The following is a 16,065-nucleotide window of genomic DNA, read 5'->3' on the forward strand; positions in this document are numbered from 1 at the left end:
AGTTCAAACCGTTCAAACTCAAGTGACCACAGTGACCACTTGGAGCTACACGTTAAACACCCAAATTGAAAGCCGTTTCTTCCGTCATGTGACCCGGGATTGGGGGCCAAAACATTGAAATCCAAGTCCAATGAAATGGTAATTTTGCGGTTCCTCACGGCCTATGGTCATGAACACAAGGTCTGTTTCATTCCCACGAAACTTCCCCTGCATAACTGTCGGAACTAGCAATGCAGGGAGGGTCTCTTGGGAGTAGTTGGTTACCAAAAGAAGGCTAAATCATTCTTTTTTCTGTACTGTGCTGTGAGAGGGCAATACTTTTGGCCCGGTCATCCGATTGAGCTCGAATTTGAAATACGCAGTTGCAATGACCTGGGGTCAGTTTCTTTTGAAGGAAAATGCTATCTATTCACTCACTTCCAAAACGATAATTCTAAATGCCAGCATCATCATCCATATTCCAGTGCTTCATGGTTATGGTTACTCAAGGCATGCCAAAAACCTCACTATTCACCAGATAACGATCCAGGATTTCGGTCTTGTTCTTTTAAGTTATTGCAAATTTAGCCCGCAAGAGAGAGCTACCGTCAGACATTGTAACAAACACAAATATATAAACAAGAGTGTCTAAGTGTCTTCTATCTGTATGTGGAGTTTTGTGGTAGGTCTCTTCAGCATCACTTATACGGGGTACTTTTCTGAATAAGAAACTGTAATAGAACGAGTTTTTAGCCCTCCCGGTACTTTTGCTGTTTTTATATAAACGAGGGAAAGAAAAATGCGTAAAGGTTCCCTACCCTTTTTTTAATTCCGGCTCAAATACAATGACTTATTCACCACTGATGGGATCAAATAAACAAGCACCAGAGTCATTTGTTTCACGTCATATTTACTAAATGTTAAAAATTGCATGTGCAATTTTTTATCTGCAAAAGTAACGGTAACAATAGCATTTTCTTAGAGGATCCCAGAGGAAAACAGCTCTATCAACTCAAACTGTTGCGCGGAAGGTTCCAGCTGCTAGGTGGGTGACATCACAAGACATCAAATGGCAAGGGTCAATCTGCAAGGATAGGCTATGAAATCAAGGGATTTGGATATTTAGCAATAGAGTCCGGAATAAACATAATGGCACCAATAAAAAAGCATCCAAAATGTTGAAAAATGTCAAAACATGCAATCTCATTGTAAACTTGAGTACAAGAACCAGATTTGTATAGTTTAAAGTGCCATCTTAAGATAGGTGTTGGAAAAGACTAGTTGCAATGTTTGGATATGCATTTTCAAGAACTTGTCAGAGTTTATCAGGACATGTGTGTGATATGTCGGTATGCTATAGAAATACAATCCAATGCAAGAACTATGATGGATGCAATATTGCTAAAAAAATTCAATTGAATTTCAACAAAGAGTCTGTAAATGGTGCATGTACAAAACAATGTTTCAAGTGTGCATTTTTAAATTTCAATTGCTTTTACACACAAAATTGAGTTGGAGCAAGAAATAATTTTATCAGAGGGTTTCTGATTTTTTGCCTCTGTAATATTGAAATTACTTATTACATGTCATGGTGTTCAAAAAATTGCTGATCAATTTTGTGGATACCACTCTTAGCCCTATGAGGAATGATCTTTAAAGGTTAGGTGATTCCATTTTTCACTTACCGTGGGGAGACAAAATAATGTCACAGGCCCGTTAGGGCACTCTTAGGCAGCTTGGGCTATCTTGAGTGGTTACATGTATTTTTTTCCTTTTTTTAGCACAAACATAGTCTTAGTCATGATTTTTTTTAGTTTTGAACCAAAGAATAAACTCTTTGGCACACGTTTCAGTAAAAAAATCAATTACTCACCCATGAGCCAAATATCTGCTATTTTTTAGTTTATGTCGTTAAATCTACTGGCCGCTGTTTGTCATAAACTAAACGTTTCCCAAATTGTTCGGCAAGCACTTTGACATAAATTTTCTTGCATAGACGCGCCAAGGGATGCTTAATAAAGCATCTTTATAAAGCATCTTTGAACGCACACTATAGGGACTGTTAAGTCGGAATAGATCAGTTTTCACTCACGAAACCTGTCAAGTTTCGTTTTGTTTTGGGAGGGCGACGAAACATAAACAAAACAAACATTACTCACATGGGATGGAAAATCAAAACCATATTAATCTTCAAAATGAATCCTTTCAAGAGAAGAATGAAACCTCGGTGAAAACTAAGAATCGTGAAGACTGTTTCTCAGTTTAAAATGTAGACAATAACATGCAGTGCATTGGGAGGGCGCGAAAAATGCATCAAGAAACAAAAACAGAAAAGCTTCCGTCTCATCTTTTCCATTGAAAATTGAAATTAGACAAGAGAATGGTTGGAGGTCATTAACGTTGTCTCGTTGGATGTCAAAATTCTATTAAAAACTTTCAGCTCAAGGAATCAAGCTTCATTGATTTCCTGCAAATGAAGCCATAAGACAGCTTTGGATTCAGTCCGTGAAACGTGAGCAAGATGACCGTTGTTCCAGTAAATGGTCACAGGGACCAGGTAAGAGAAAAGGAATAGTTTAGGAGTCTAAATGTCTATTTGTTTCTATAGATGCTAGGATTTGCTCAGTGCATTTCGTCCAAAATGAAAAAAGTGATGATCCGGACAGCAACCAATCAAGCTTGAGATGCTGATATTCAAAACTTCAGTTGCAAGAACCTTTCCGGATTGTGTGGTTGACCAAGAATATCACAACAAATGTTGAAGGCCTTCACAGGATCGCAAGCGACATGAGTATTGCAAAAGGCTAGCTCTTGGTCATTGACAATGTCCATGGATCTGTCCAAGTGAGTCTCTGGAAAAATCAACGGGTTTTCAAACAGGGTCGCAATTTGCTGATGTAATTTAAGTTTAGCCTGAGTCAGAACAACAGGCTTTTTAATTGTAAGGCTCTTGAAAACAGACAACTTTTCTAATCCGAATTTACAGAGCTGTTTGGCAATAATTTTCATTTTGTCAAGATTCTGCGACTCTTTCAAGAAAGACATTTTTTGTTCTTCTTTGGATATTTTTTTTTGAAGAAGATCTGAAGGACGCTTCCAAACTTGGCTTTGATCAGTTTGTCCTTCTGGACGTTCATGATGGACAAAAAAATATAAGGCTGCACTGTCCACAAATACCGGCCACACATGAACATCTTGCATCAACAACTTTTTGGTTGGAATCAAGGTCAAAGATGAGGGTGTAAAGAGCTCCTTGAATGTTCATTGTGCAAAGAATCTTGGCTGAGATGGTGGAAAGTTGCCTTGGTCTTTGAACTTCTTGCACATTGAGTAAGTTTTGAAAAATACTTTCACCNGAACTTCTTGCACATTGAGTAAGTTTTGAAAAATACTTTCACCGTTTTTGGCCATTCCCGCACGGAAATTAAGACCAGAAATTGTCAAGAACCCACCAACGTCAATGACAATTGCTGGGGCTGACATGGTGATAATTGAAGTTTTGAATTTAAACTGAGAAACAGTCTTCAGGATACTTAGTTTTCACCGAGGTTTCATTCTTCTCTAGAAAGGATTCACTTTGAAGATTAATATGGTTTTGATTTTCCATCCCATGTGAGCAATGTTTGTTTTGTTTATGTTTCGTCGCCCTCCCAAAACAAAACGAAACTTGACAGGTTTCGTGAGTGAAAACTGATCTATTCCGACTTGACAGTCCCTATACATTGTGAACACGAACATCCCTTGTTCTGCCCATGTAGGCGTTTGGAGCGACATCTGGCGAATTGTAAGCCATAACAAGCCGAACGCGCCCCCCTTGGTTCAGATCGATTGTTGAGAGGTTTTAGAGGGTCTGAGCTTTTCAAAGGTTCCGTAGCCCATGAACTCTATGAATCAGCGATCTGCCCTTTAGACAGGGTTAAAATCACACCAAAATAAGAAAATTTGAACAACAACTGAAATGGACCCAATATGAGAGTAGAAAAATGAACAATGGCCACTCATGATAGAAATTCTCTGGCCTTAACCAATATCTGGATTTTTCCACTTGATCTTTGAGTTGAATACAAAAACTCTCTAATACCGTGGCCAAAGTTTTGGCCTTTCCGAATACTTTTGGCTAGCCTGGTGACTGTGTTGATGACTTTTGACGGTGTTCGGGAGTGGGCAGTGGGCAGTGGGCAGTGGGCAGTGGGCAGAAGGCGAGAAAGGCAGTGAGTGGCTTCCTTCCTTGCATCCTTCCATGCATGCTAGGATCCCAGGTCCCACCGCTCAATACAAAGGAGAAGAGCCGAGTCATTCTGATTCTGTTCCCCCGTCTCCTAGGAACATCGGCCTGACTGATTTCGCCGTTGTTTTCGATTCTAAAGGATTTCCAAGGGTCCATCCGTCCCATTCGCGGGAGCATGCTATCATCCTCATCCTCGTCGGAGAAGGGCGTGTTGAGCCCGAGTAACCCATTGGGCGGCTTGAAGCAGTACTATGTGACCAAGATTGAGGACTTGGAGTTGACGGTGTCGGAGAAGAACCAGAACCTGCGTCGCCTCCAAGCCCAACGCAATGAGCTCAACGCGAAGGTGCGCATGCTACGCGAGGAGCTCCAACTCCTCCAAGAGCAAGGATCCTATGTGGGTGAGGTGGTCAAGGCCATGGACAAGAAGAAGGTCCTGGTCAAAGTCCATCCCGAGGGAAAATTCGTCGTCGATCTGGATAAGAACATCGACGTCAACGATATCACGCCCAATTGTCGGGTGGCCCTCCGCAACGATAGCTACACGCTCCACAAGATCCTGCCCAACAAAGTCGATCCCCTGGTGAGTCCGGTCCATTCCGTACAATCCGTTGCTTCCAAGGGCACTTCCGTCTTTACATGTTTCTTTTCCCATGCATCATGTATCTTGTAGGTGTCACTCATGATGGTGGAAAAGGTTCCGGACTCCACCTACGAGATGGTAGGAGGACTTCAGAAGCAGATCAAAGAGATCAAGGAGGTCATCGAACTACCCGTCAAGCATCCCGAGCTCTTTGACGCACTGGGCATCGCCCAACCCAAAGGCGTGCTACTGTATGGCCCACCCGGCACGGGCAAAACCGTAAGACCGACACCACAGCCTTGTTGGGCTAAATGCAATCGTTGTTTCCCATCCGTTAAACTCACGTTACCGCTCCTCCTTCTCTCTAGTTGTTGGCGCGTGCCGTGGCCCATCATACCGAATGTACCTTCATTCGTGTGTCCGGCTCTGAACTGGTGCAGAAGTTCATCGGCGAAGGATCCCGCATGGTTCGAGAGCTCTTCGTCATGGCCCGTGAACACGCGCCCTCCATTATCTTCATGGACGAGATCGACTCGATTGGCTCGTCTCGAATTGAATCGGGAGGCGGCGGTGACTCCGAGGTCCAGCGCACCATGTTGGAGCTGCTCAACCAGTTGGACGGGTTCGAGGCCACCAAGAACATCAAAGTCATCATGGCTACCAATCGAATCGATATTCTCGACTCTGCTCTCCTTCGACCCGGTCGTATTGACCGAAAAATAGAGTTTCCTCCACCCAACGAGGACGCCAGGTTAGACATCCTCAAGATCCACTCGCGGAAGATGAACCTCACGCGCGGAATAAACTTGAAAAAGATCGCCGAACTCATGCCCGGTGCATCCGGTGCCGAGGTCAAGGGTGTGTGCACTGAAGCGGGCATGTACGCCCTCCGTGAGCGGCGCGTTCACGTCACCCAAGAGGATTTCGAAATGGCCGTGGCCAAAATCATGCAGAAAGATTCAGAAAAGAACATGTCCGTCAAAAAGTTATTCAAGTGAACATGGCTCTCTTCCTCTCTGGGTGTCATTTTTATTACATGTAGATTGAATAAATTACACAGACCGAGAGGTCGAGGTCTCGATTATTCCGATATTGATAAAGCCAAGACCGACGTCACCATTGGACAGAGAGGATAGTGCGGGAAAATGAGCAATTCCTTCCTAATCAATCTAATGCATTTCCCTTCACATGAGTGAACCCATTTAGAGACATCGAAAAGCTTTAGAAGTTCGATTAAGGTTAAATCCATAATCGAACTTCTTTGTTAAAAATTGAGAATTTGAAGCTCTTGAGTTCTTTTTGGATTAGAGCACCAAGTGAATGAGCTAGCACCACGTTAGTAAGAGCTACTGATGGGAAAAGGGCAAGTAGCAAGTCATCACAGACACCCCAAGTACTGATTGTTTACAAGCAAAGCTTGGCCAAGTACTAGAACTTGGGCAAGCTTAGCCCAAGCAGAGATACATTGTTAACGTAGGTAGCCCAGACGGTTAGCTGAGGAAAACCGCAAAATGAGGATTTTTTCTTCGTAGCTACATTTAGATTGCTAGAAACAAACCAGTCGTTGAACCAAAACCACATTGCTGCGTCACTGTTGGTGCACATTATTGCTTTTCTTGTATAACTTGATTTAATTTGCCCTGGTATAAAATTTGTCGCGTAAGTTTGGCCACACCATTTTCCCCTCAAGTGTCTGTGTACAAACCCAAGTTGGGGCAAGTTCCTACTTGGGCAAGTTAAGCACCGGACTACTTGCCCTACATCAGTAGTAAGAGCCTGCCAACGTGGTGCTAAGGCAGTCATTTTGTACACATTTGCTGACTTTTATGAGCTTATTGCTTTTAACACCCACATTTGATTGTGGATAAAAGTTACATTCCCCCACTTTACCATCCCTCCAGTGATAACGTCGTCCCTGACTAAGGTAACGCTTTTTGATTGAACAATTGGAATGGTGACATTAAGGCATGCACATATTTGATGAATATTGTGTGTATAAATAGTTATATGTAAAGTCAATTATCCCTAGGACGAAGCTTAAGTTTTGCGCACTTTCTCGGAGGATCCGCCCAAAATAAGGTCGGAGGACTGTGGTGGGTGATCGTCGTTATTGCCACCCTCTTCCCGATTGTTCAGAGGGCGCTTTTTGCTAGCTGTATGCCGACTGGGCACTTGTGAGAATCCGGACCGCGAGCATTTGGCACACTCCCATGAGTTGCTCAAGTCCTTATTGATATTTCCCAATCCGGAGGATTTCTCGGCACATTCTGGATGCACGATGTCGAGACATACTGTGCATTCGTACAAATTGGGCGGATCGTCGGTAGAGGGTCGATCTACATCTTTACTCTGCAACTTTGGTTCTTTAAACCACCCATCCAACATGCAAATGGAACAATGAGCGCAAACGGGCAATTGCGGGTGAAGGCATCGGCGCTGAAAAAAGAACATACCTAGTGATAAATAATCCCTCTACGCATGCTTTAGGAGGCCCTCCTCACCTTTTCACAAGTCTGTTTCATTCGACCTGGACCGCCATATTTGACCATATCCTTGCAATAGGCACAGACTTGACAATCTCCTCCAACGCAAGCTTGACAAGTTTTACAACGAACTCTCCGCCTTCGGCTACTTGTACTCGAGAGGTTCTTCTGTAGTTTCCGCGTGGTATCGGCCAAGGTCTTTTTCTGATGTTTGATTTCCATGAGGGCCTGCTTGGACAAGCCACTCTTTCGACCTCGTTTGCCTTGAGCGCCCCAATTTATGATGTATCGACCAGTAGCGGCGGCTTCAGGGCAATCTTGGTTGTGTTCCAGCACGAGTTCTCGCACATCCTTGATGATGCTAATGGGATCGGGCAACATCAATGGAACGCTCTTCTTACTATTGGGCAAATGATGCAGGTACATGATGATGAACTTCAGCCCGTGGAGCTCGGAGAGGGTTAAATGCACGCGGGCATTGTCATCACTCACAACCACGGACGAAAGTCGAAAGACTTCCTCATTGGCATCCACCGTGTCGCCTTTCTCTAATCGAATGCGGCGTTTCTCTTCTTCCGGCAGATCCAGACGGGTTCGCCCCAAAACACAATGGACATAACGGTCCAGCACGTACCACTGCAGCTCCGTGAAAAACGGGTAGCGGCGTTCCTGAGGTATCTTGAGGACTTCTTCGATGTAGGCGGCCTGTAGCTGCTTCTCTATGCCGAAGGAGTGAAGAAACTTGCCTCGAAACGCGATAGTATCGTGGACTGAAACAAAAGACACGTAAACCCGTGAATTAAGATCAAGCCAGGCCAAAAGGCTATGAGACTCCTAAAAATTACCAGAAAAAATGGCGTGGATCCAACCCGCGGGTATGAATAAGGTATGCCCGCGGTGGAGCTCGAAGCGCGTGCAGGCATCCACCATCTCCGGCAAGAATCGATCTTGAGGCGTGTCGCCTGCCGCCCAATCTTCGAATCGTTGCAAGTTCTCATCCGTAGGTGGTATCAGCCAGATGACGAGTACCCCCGAATGCACGTAATTCCATGAACTCGCTCCACCCATTTCCAAGCGAAAGTCGACCCAGGCGCCACTCACCGACATCCAGCAGTACTTTTGAACCTAAAACCCAGGGGTGTCATTGAACTCATCTCGTTCCAACGCCGGGGCTTCCCTGATTCCAACGGTTTAGACCGACCGACCGACGGACGAACGGACGACTGACTCACCTTGGGGTACATCATCTCGTCGGCAGCATTGGTGGGCTCGAATTGCAAGTCGGCCAGGCTGTCGGCCACGTGAATAGGATGATGGAAGCCTTGCTTTTGGAACTGGACCACGCTCACACGCTTGCCTTCCAAGTCTAACACCAACGATGGGTTGGTGTAACGCGACGGACACGCCTCGGCCGAACAAGTGGACAAGCGGGACAAGGGGTGGGAGCCGGGGGCCGTCCGCCGGCCCTCAGCCTGAGTTTCCACATCCGTGGGGGCCGACTGGAGTGGTGGAGCGGCCGCCACATTCCCCCCTCCCGAGGTCATGTTGTGAATGCCGCCAATGCCGCCAATGCCGCCGTTGAGTGAGCGAGCGAGCCAGCGAGCGAGGGTGAGGAGGTGTCCAAATCCCGCTCGCTCGGAGCGAGTCCCGCCGGTGGGTGGCGCTTGATAGACAGGTGGATGGAACCTGGGGTGGTGGGACTAGAATCAATGATCTCCCTAATTAGTTCCCGGTCTTTTCCGCCTTCCCTCTCTAGGCTTAAGATCTTTTCCGTCTTTCCTAAGGATGGATGGATGCTGTAGAAGTCTTTCCTGACTTCTGCTTAGTCAGTCGCGGTCGTCAGGGTGGCTAAACACGGCCAATGGCTATCGGCTAATAGCTCAATATAATCTCATCACGTGATACCCATTGAGTTCAAACTATATTTCTGGATTGAGGACAACCGAAGCACGAAAAAGACCAAGTTAACAAAACTTGGGGACAATTAATGTACTAGACCATTAATGACAACCTTCCCCTTTACTAACCATTACGAGACACAGGCAATGGCTGACGTGACCTCATGGGGTTCCCGATTCCGCCTTTTCACTTGCGTGTCAGTGGAGCATCACCAAAATGAAAGAAAGGCGTTAGACAGCTCAATTCTAGGCCGAAATATTCCATCATAAGTATCCGTTAGGTCCGAGGATTGTGGCCATTGTTTAAAATCAGATGTCTTCCCGGCTTCCATCACCCTGAATACTTTGTTTTTGTTGAGCCATAACAAGGATCAATCCAATCGAACTTACCCTTAAACATAAAACCCAAATAGATAAGACAGTCTGTTGTGTTTTTTTACAGCAGCTAAATCGGTAACTGGATCGGAACAGTGCGACTCCATCCGATTGAGGGCAGCGCCTCTACAATCAGAAACTAGACTCGAACAGCCGTTCAGCTTGCAACCTCAGCTAGCTCTTAATAAAACGGGTTGGCCTGGCTTACTCGCATTGGACCTTCTAGGCCTTACATCCTTTATGATTTAGCTCTCGAGAATCAACATCAAGGCGACCCAGAACAAATAAAAAACCCATTTTTCTAAGCCATGAACTATGGAGTCGGGCTGAACCCTGGCTGAACCAGTTGGTAACCAGGTGGTTCGCTCAACTCGATCGGATTTCGCTCACGGTGCCAGTAGGCCCATATCCAGTCATATCAGGTCCAGCCATGGCAGTCGATGCAGTCAAGGCCAAAGATGGGATCAATGGGCCTCGAGCAGTTGGGGATTGGCGGTCCGGAGCGTGGCCGCCGGATCCGTCCACTGTCCTGTTTGTGGAGCAATATGCCCAACGGGTTTTGGATTTCTCCGCCCAGTACGGTTCCGACGCAAGTTTCTCCTACACGGCCGCCAATTGCCTCGGCTTACCCGCTCAATTTCCGTCTTACGGTGGGACCGCTTTTGTACAGTCTTGGCCCGCAATTAATGCCTATCAATACGTATTAATGCCGAATGCGTTTTATGTGCCATTGGCCTTGACCTTGTCTTTCTTTCTCTTCTCTTCCCTACCTTCCTTCTCCAACTCCGTTTTTGGGTGGTTTTAGGTGATTCGCCTCAGACTTTCGTGCTTATGAGCTATGGTCCATTTTGGGAGAAGCTGGTGAGCTCCATAGGATGGGACGGACATTCCTCCTGTTTTCACGTTGTTTCTCTTCCTTTCACGCCCACCGGTTGGTTAGAGCCCCACCGGCCAATACACTTCACAACGGGGTTGCACCTACCCTGATTGCCCTTGCCATGGGTATTTGAACTTTGTGGACTTGCTCTACCCTCATTCCGTCATAGGCATTGCCATTTACATCTATGAGACCTACAATCCGGGCTGTGTCCGCGAAATTTGGGGCGGTAAGACCAAGCTCGGCCAGGCGTTCAGTCTCCTACTCAATCCCTCACCGGTCGTGAGGAGGCCCTGGATCAACCATCTTTCACTGGGTCTTTTTTCGTTTAGGAGATTGCCTCGGGAATTGGACGCTTCTTTGGCGATCACCCTCTGATCCTGAATTTCCTGGACATCAACCCCGGGCCTTCTCACCGCCCCTACTAGAATCACCTTGGCCCATTCAAATGGTGCGCGTCATATTTGATCATCGTTGCGCTACCAATCATCCGGAAATAGACGCAGTGGCTCTTTTAGGTAACGCCTTGGATTTCCACGCAGTTGAATGAAGAGTAAACTCGTGGCCTCAATCTGTGAAGGGCTCATGTTCTCTCTTTCCAGGATCGTATCCTCAAACGACCACCCATTCTTCGCTGCTCGCTTCAAATCCAATACTGCGAATGGTGTTGGATCTGAGAATCAAAGCGGGTTCGTCGCAAGACCCCGGGTTTCTCGCCTTACTCGGAACCAATCTTTCCACGACCAGTTTATCCGAGTTGCAAACTTTTGCAGAGTCCTCTTCATGTGAACCGATTTTGACGGCCAATGTATCTCTTGAATGCCAAAGCTCATTTGCCTCGCTTCCCAGGGAGGTTTTGTTCATGATTTTCCAAAGACTGGATCTTTGGTCCCTGCGAAAATGTGCTCGAGTGTGCAAGCTCTTTTGTGATATTGCTCAGGATCCCAAGCTCTATTCGAATGTTTGTCTAAAGTCGTTGTTTCACTCAGTCTGTGATCTTACCCTTGAAAGCTTGGCGCCCAAAATGACCCTCACCACGTATCTCAATTTGTCGTGGTGCGGAAACTACGGAAAGATCTCGTCAGGTGCTCTGGCTACGTTTCTAGCGACGATTGGCTCAAGCTTACGCCAGTTGCGCCTCTCTAATTGTCACGTTGCCAATGCCCCGGTTTTAACTCAACTAGCCCGCTCATGCTCGGATCTGGTGGAGTTGAATCTCTCGAACTGTCACCTTTTGGACTCGCGAGATTTTAGCACTTTGTCTGAGCTCCGAAAATTGAAACTCCTCAATCTTTATCGAACTCGCATAGGTCAGCGAGAACTAAATACATTGATCCGGAGCAATGAAGGGTAAGTAGTACTCTTGGCTTGGTTTCAAACCTTGCTTCAAACTGTCATTCTCGACTACAAGTGAAAGGTGTCTCTTTTTCGCTCTGTAGACTCCTCATGTTAAACGTGTCTGCGTGTCGGTTGATTGACGGTGATGAAACTGCTGAAGCCTTGTCCGTTCATTGTCCAAATTTGGTCGCCTTGGAAATGTGGAGAAACTCGTCCCTTACATGGTCTGGGGTCGACTCGCTATGCCAGTTGCCTTTCTTACGAGAATTGGATCTGGGTTGGTGCACTTCTGTGGATGCCACCACCGGATCCCTGGTTCGATTGACTCAAAAGTGCCCACGTCTCGAGAAGGTTTTCCTAACCGCTCATCGCCAAACCACGGATAGAGATATCTTGGCCATGGCAGCCAAGCTGCCGAGGCTCGAACAATTGGATATAATGGGGACTAAAAATGTCGGAGTGGGGGCTATACGCACGCTTCTACGTGATTGTAGCCGGCTAAGTCTGTTGGACGTGAGTTACTGCGAGTTATTGGAGGATCCCTTGTTTCTCAACGAGCTCAAGACGTTCTACCCGGCTTGTCATTTTGTTTCCTCGTCCAATTTATGACCCCGTCCAAAGCAAAACAATGAATGCATTTGGGGATACCTTATGCTCTACCAAACAACGGAGAGGTGGCTGGTGCTTAACCCGGTATTCTTGCTGGCCTTTCTCCACGAAACGTATAGCCCACAAGCTCTATACGAGACCGGACTTGATGACGGCTGCATGTCGAAAAAATTGGACGATATATAATCCTGGCTTCAGTGGTCTCGATGTCCGATCGAGAATCTAGCCACCCATCCTACATAGGACCCAAAAATAAAAAAAGGCAGGAAGACTTTTGGAACAAGTATGGTTTATTTATATATGTTTTATATATACTCCGATGCTAACCAAGTAATGAGGGAACAATATCTTGCGTCGCATCTTTGCTTGGTAAACTGCGAGTTGCAAAAGGTATCAATTGATGGACCCGTTCAAATCTGAGGGAGAGGAGTAGACAATGACTTGTTCTGGTCGAGTTATAATTAGAGAGGGTTTTCGGTGTGGATGGGTGGGGCTTAATGTTGCGAATGGGCGAGGAGGGTTGTTTGTAAATCACGAGCGATACTTAACAATCAAAGTTGGTACGAGAATTGTTCCATTTTCCGATGTCGTTCGCTTAAACAAACAGTCCCAAACGAACGCTTTTTGTCGTGTATTTTCAACTCAAGAGTGAAGCACTAAATGCTCATTCAATGTCAAAAACAAGTTAAATATTATACCAGGAAAGGAAATGATAGTGGTAGGAATAATAATATGAGACGAAAGAGGTGTGTTTTCTAGCATTATTTTTCTTCTTCTTCTTCGTGTTGTTTCTTTTCATGTTTTGTCTAAGTTTCATTCTTCGAAAGATTTGTCCGCGCCTTTGACGCTCTTCAACTCGCGCTGTTGCCACCTCCAACATGTGGAGCATTGGAACTGTTCGGGGATCCTTGAGCCATGGCCGAGTCTTTTCCCGCCCCTCCTCCGACACCCCCGGCATCCTCAATGGACGCCCCTGGGCCACCCGCCGCCTCACCGACTCCTCCAGCCCCCGAGATCGATCCTGAGGCCGAGGCTCCGCTGCCCGCTTGGGACAAGTGAGCTGGGACAAGCTGACTGTTAAGCGAGGGCTGGATCTTCAGTTCATTTTCCGTGAAGTTGAACAGAGGTGGCAAGTCTCTCGAATTGGGCAACTTGGTGCCCGGCTCTCTTAATTCATCAAAGAAAGTGTGGGCACATGCCTGCAAGGGGGTGATTCGGGCCGAGGGTGTGTACTCCAGGAGTCTGGACACCAGATCGATGGCCTCGGGGGAGGTGCGAGCGCGGAACACCTTCTGCCACGGATGAGCCTTAATTTGAGGAAACTTGAACTCTGTGTAGTTGGGGTTCATTTCCTTGATCTGCTCTCGTGTGGGCGTACCCAGCACTTTGATGATCTCGACCAACTGATCGACGCCGGAGTCCCCAGGAAATATGGGCTGTCCTAACATGAGCTCGGCGAACACGCAACCGGCGCTCCACACGTCAATATTGGTTGTGTAATCCGTGGCCCCGAAGATGAGCTCGGGAGCGCGGTAGTATCGCGAGCAGATGTACGAAACGTTGGGCTCGCCCCGCACCAGGTGCTTGGCGCTCCCAAAGTCGCAGAGCTTGAGGATGCCCGAATCCGGATCCAGGAGCAAATTCTGGGGCTTGATGTCGCGATGACAGATACCCTGAGAATGGATGTAGGCCAAGCTACGGAACAGCTGGTACATGTACAGTTTGATGAACGTGACGGGGATGGTGTGTTTACTCTTCGAGTACTGACGGGCCACCTTGTAAAGCGTCTCGGGAATGAATTCCAGGACCAGGTTTAAATAGATCTCGTCTTTCTTTTCGCCTGACGTGTAGAAAAAGTACATGAGCTTGACTATGTTGCAGTGCTCGAGGCGTCGCATGATTTGGAGTTCGCGATTTTTGAACCGCTTGTCCTGCAACACCTTTTTGATGGCCACCATCTCGCCCGTCTCGCATAATTTGGCTTGGTACACCACTCCGAAACTTCCATTGCCTATGACCTGAAAATAAACCACTAAGGATCAGCCCATAGGCCAATTGACGACATGTCTAACCAAAGCTTGCGAACAGGCAGAGCGTGAACTGACTGTCGAGGGCTCTCCTCCTTTGGGATTCCATATATCTTATATTACCACAGGCTTAACGCAAATCGGAAGAATCCTCTTACCTTGGTATCGGTATAGGAGACCTCGGTCGATCGATCAGGCCCTTGGCCCGGACTGGCTATCACCGTCATCACCTTGCTCCCATCCTTGGAAGAGATCTTGAGACCACCGAAATTGGTATTGGCCGCTTTACTGCCCTCCACGAAGGACGTGGTGCGAGGTCGATTACTCATGATGGTGATGATCCAACGTTCAATCAATTCAATGAATCTTCGAATCACGCATAGACACCCACACCCCTGGTACTGCATGCACTTCCAACGATCGGTGGTCGCGAGGGACACGCTATGGCTTGGGCCAAAGCTTGCGGGCAATTCCCAACTCCGGATCAACGGCCGATCGATCTGCTCCACCAATTAATCGACAGATTGTTGGCCCGAAGAATCAATCGAGCAAGCTGTCAGATAGCTAAATCTCCGTCTCACTGAGGGTTGGGGCAGGGCAACCCTCGTCACCACGAAATGGATGAAATTGCGGCGGCTCCGGTCCGATAGGAGTAGCACGGGCTTGGGCTTCTCTCTGAAGGGATAAGTGGAATAAGGGCCGGGGGACATGTGCGTGGGTGGTTCACCGTCACTACCACGGCCACTACCACCACCACCACCTCCACTACTCTTCTTCCCCTTGTTCTTGTTGTTTCCGTTCCTTCTCCTCCTCTTCTTCTTCTTCTTCTTCTTCTGCCTGGGAACACCTACGACACTGGCTAACAGCCGTAGCCAGGACACCCGTACAACACTCACGGCGCCACCGATCCCTGGGACACCTGAAACCTCTGGGGGAAGGGACGAGGTCGGAGAGGCAGGGGGATGGGGGCCAAGGGCGATGACGATGGCACTCGATTCCCTGGGCTTGAAGCTCGACTTGGGGTTCGGAGCTCCACTCCGTCGTCGTTTTCGTCTTCTTGTTCGAGCTGATCTCCTGGAGATCCACTGCCTCTCAGCCTGCCGCCTCGGCTGCCTGCCGCCTCGGCTGCCTGCCGCCTCGGCTGCCTGCCTGCCTGCCTCACTGGCGCACTCACTGGCGCACTCACTGGCGCACTCACTGGCTTAGTGGCTGGCTCGCTGGCTGCCTGACTCTCTGGCACACAAGCAGAAGCCTCTCCACAGCCGACCAAACCAGCCAAGGCAGGGCCAGTCAAGGGCCCGTCCTCGGGGGTGTCCGTCACAGTGGTGTCCGTCCGTCATCTCGCTCTCACCCTTCTCGCCTCCCTCTTTTGCTCGTGCCGATCGTCACGTTCAACGCGTTCAACCCAGATTGTTTCACTCCTGGTAGCCTAGCTCCATCTTTCTCCCTGCCTCCACCGCCCGCCGGCTCAGCTGCCAATTGAACCCATTCATCATGGAAGAAGTCGCTCCTCTCCTTTTCTCTCTCTCAGACAGCCCAGGCCATCACATGAAGCTCTGACAAACTGACAGACAGACTATCACAGGGACTAAGCAGCCGGCTGGTTGCCCAGCAACTGGTCTAGTACGCAGTTAGCCGATTGTCGGGGGAACAGTCCTGGCCCGCCCG

At 47.7% G+C, this 16,065-nt stretch overlaps 4 protein-coding genes across 4 annotated transcripts; 2 read left to right on the top strand and 2 right to left on the bottom strand.

Moving 5' to 3' along the window:
* The first annotated feature begins 4,234 nt into the window (after positions 1-4,234).
* LOC131887667 (26S proteasome regulatory subunit 8) lies at positions 4,235-5,857 on the top strand. The gene is made up of 3 exons (XM_059236310.1): positions 4,235-4,790; positions 4,881-5,069; positions 5,159-5,857. The coding sequence occupies exons 1-3, from the start codon at positions 4,383-4,385 to the stop codon at positions 5,786-5,788; spliced, it is 1,227 nt and encodes a 408-aa protein (XP_059092293.1). The 5' UTR covers positions 4,235-4,382; the 3' UTR covers positions 5,789-5,857.
* On the bottom strand, positions 4,338-9,100 carry LOC131887663 (jmjC domain-containing histone demethylation protein 1-like). The gene is made up of 4 exons (XM_059236307.1): positions 8,506-9,100; positions 8,119-8,398; positions 7,292-8,043; positions 4,338-7,226 (listed from the first exon to the last, which is right to left on the bottom strand). Exons 1-4 carry the CDS (start codon positions 8,815-8,817, stop codon positions 6,828-6,830), a joined length of 1,743 nt encoding a protein of 580 aa, XP_059092290.1. The 5' UTR covers positions 8,818-9,100; the 3' UTR covers positions 4,338-6,827.
* A 547-nt stretch (positions 9,101-9,647) lies between these two features.
* Positions 9,648-13,727, top strand: LOC131887662 (F-box/LRR-repeat protein 4-like). Its single transcript, XM_059236306.1, has 6 exons — positions 9,648-10,196; positions 10,352-10,407; positions 10,487-10,652; positions 10,756-10,941; positions 11,026-11,773; positions 11,863-13,727. Exons 1-6 carry the CDS (start codon positions 9,977-9,979, stop codon positions 12,368-12,370), a joined length of 1,884 nt encoding a protein of 627 aa, XP_059092289.1. The 5' UTR covers positions 9,648-9,976; the 3' UTR covers positions 12,371-13,727.
* On the bottom strand, positions 12,987-14,804 carry LOC131887664 (glycogen synthase kinase-3 beta-like). The gene is made up of 2 exons (XM_059236308.1): positions 14,556-14,804; positions 12,987-14,388 (listed from the first exon to the last, which is right to left on the bottom strand). The coding sequence occupies exons 1-2, from the start codon at positions 14,802-14,804 to the stop codon at positions 13,222-13,224; spliced, it is 1,416 nt and encodes a 471-aa protein (XP_059092291.1). The 3' UTR covers positions 12,987-13,221.
* Between the last annotated feature and the right edge of the window lie 1,261 nt (positions 14,805-16,065).

Source organism: Tigriopus californicus, chromosome 10 (genome assembly GCF_007210705.1).
Source record: "Tigriopus californicus strain San Diego chromosome 10, Tcal_SD_v2.1, whole genome shotgun sequence".
NCBI classification, from domain to species: Eukaryota; Metazoa; Arthropoda; class Copepoda; order Harpacticoida; family Harpacticidae; genus Tigriopus; species Tigriopus californicus.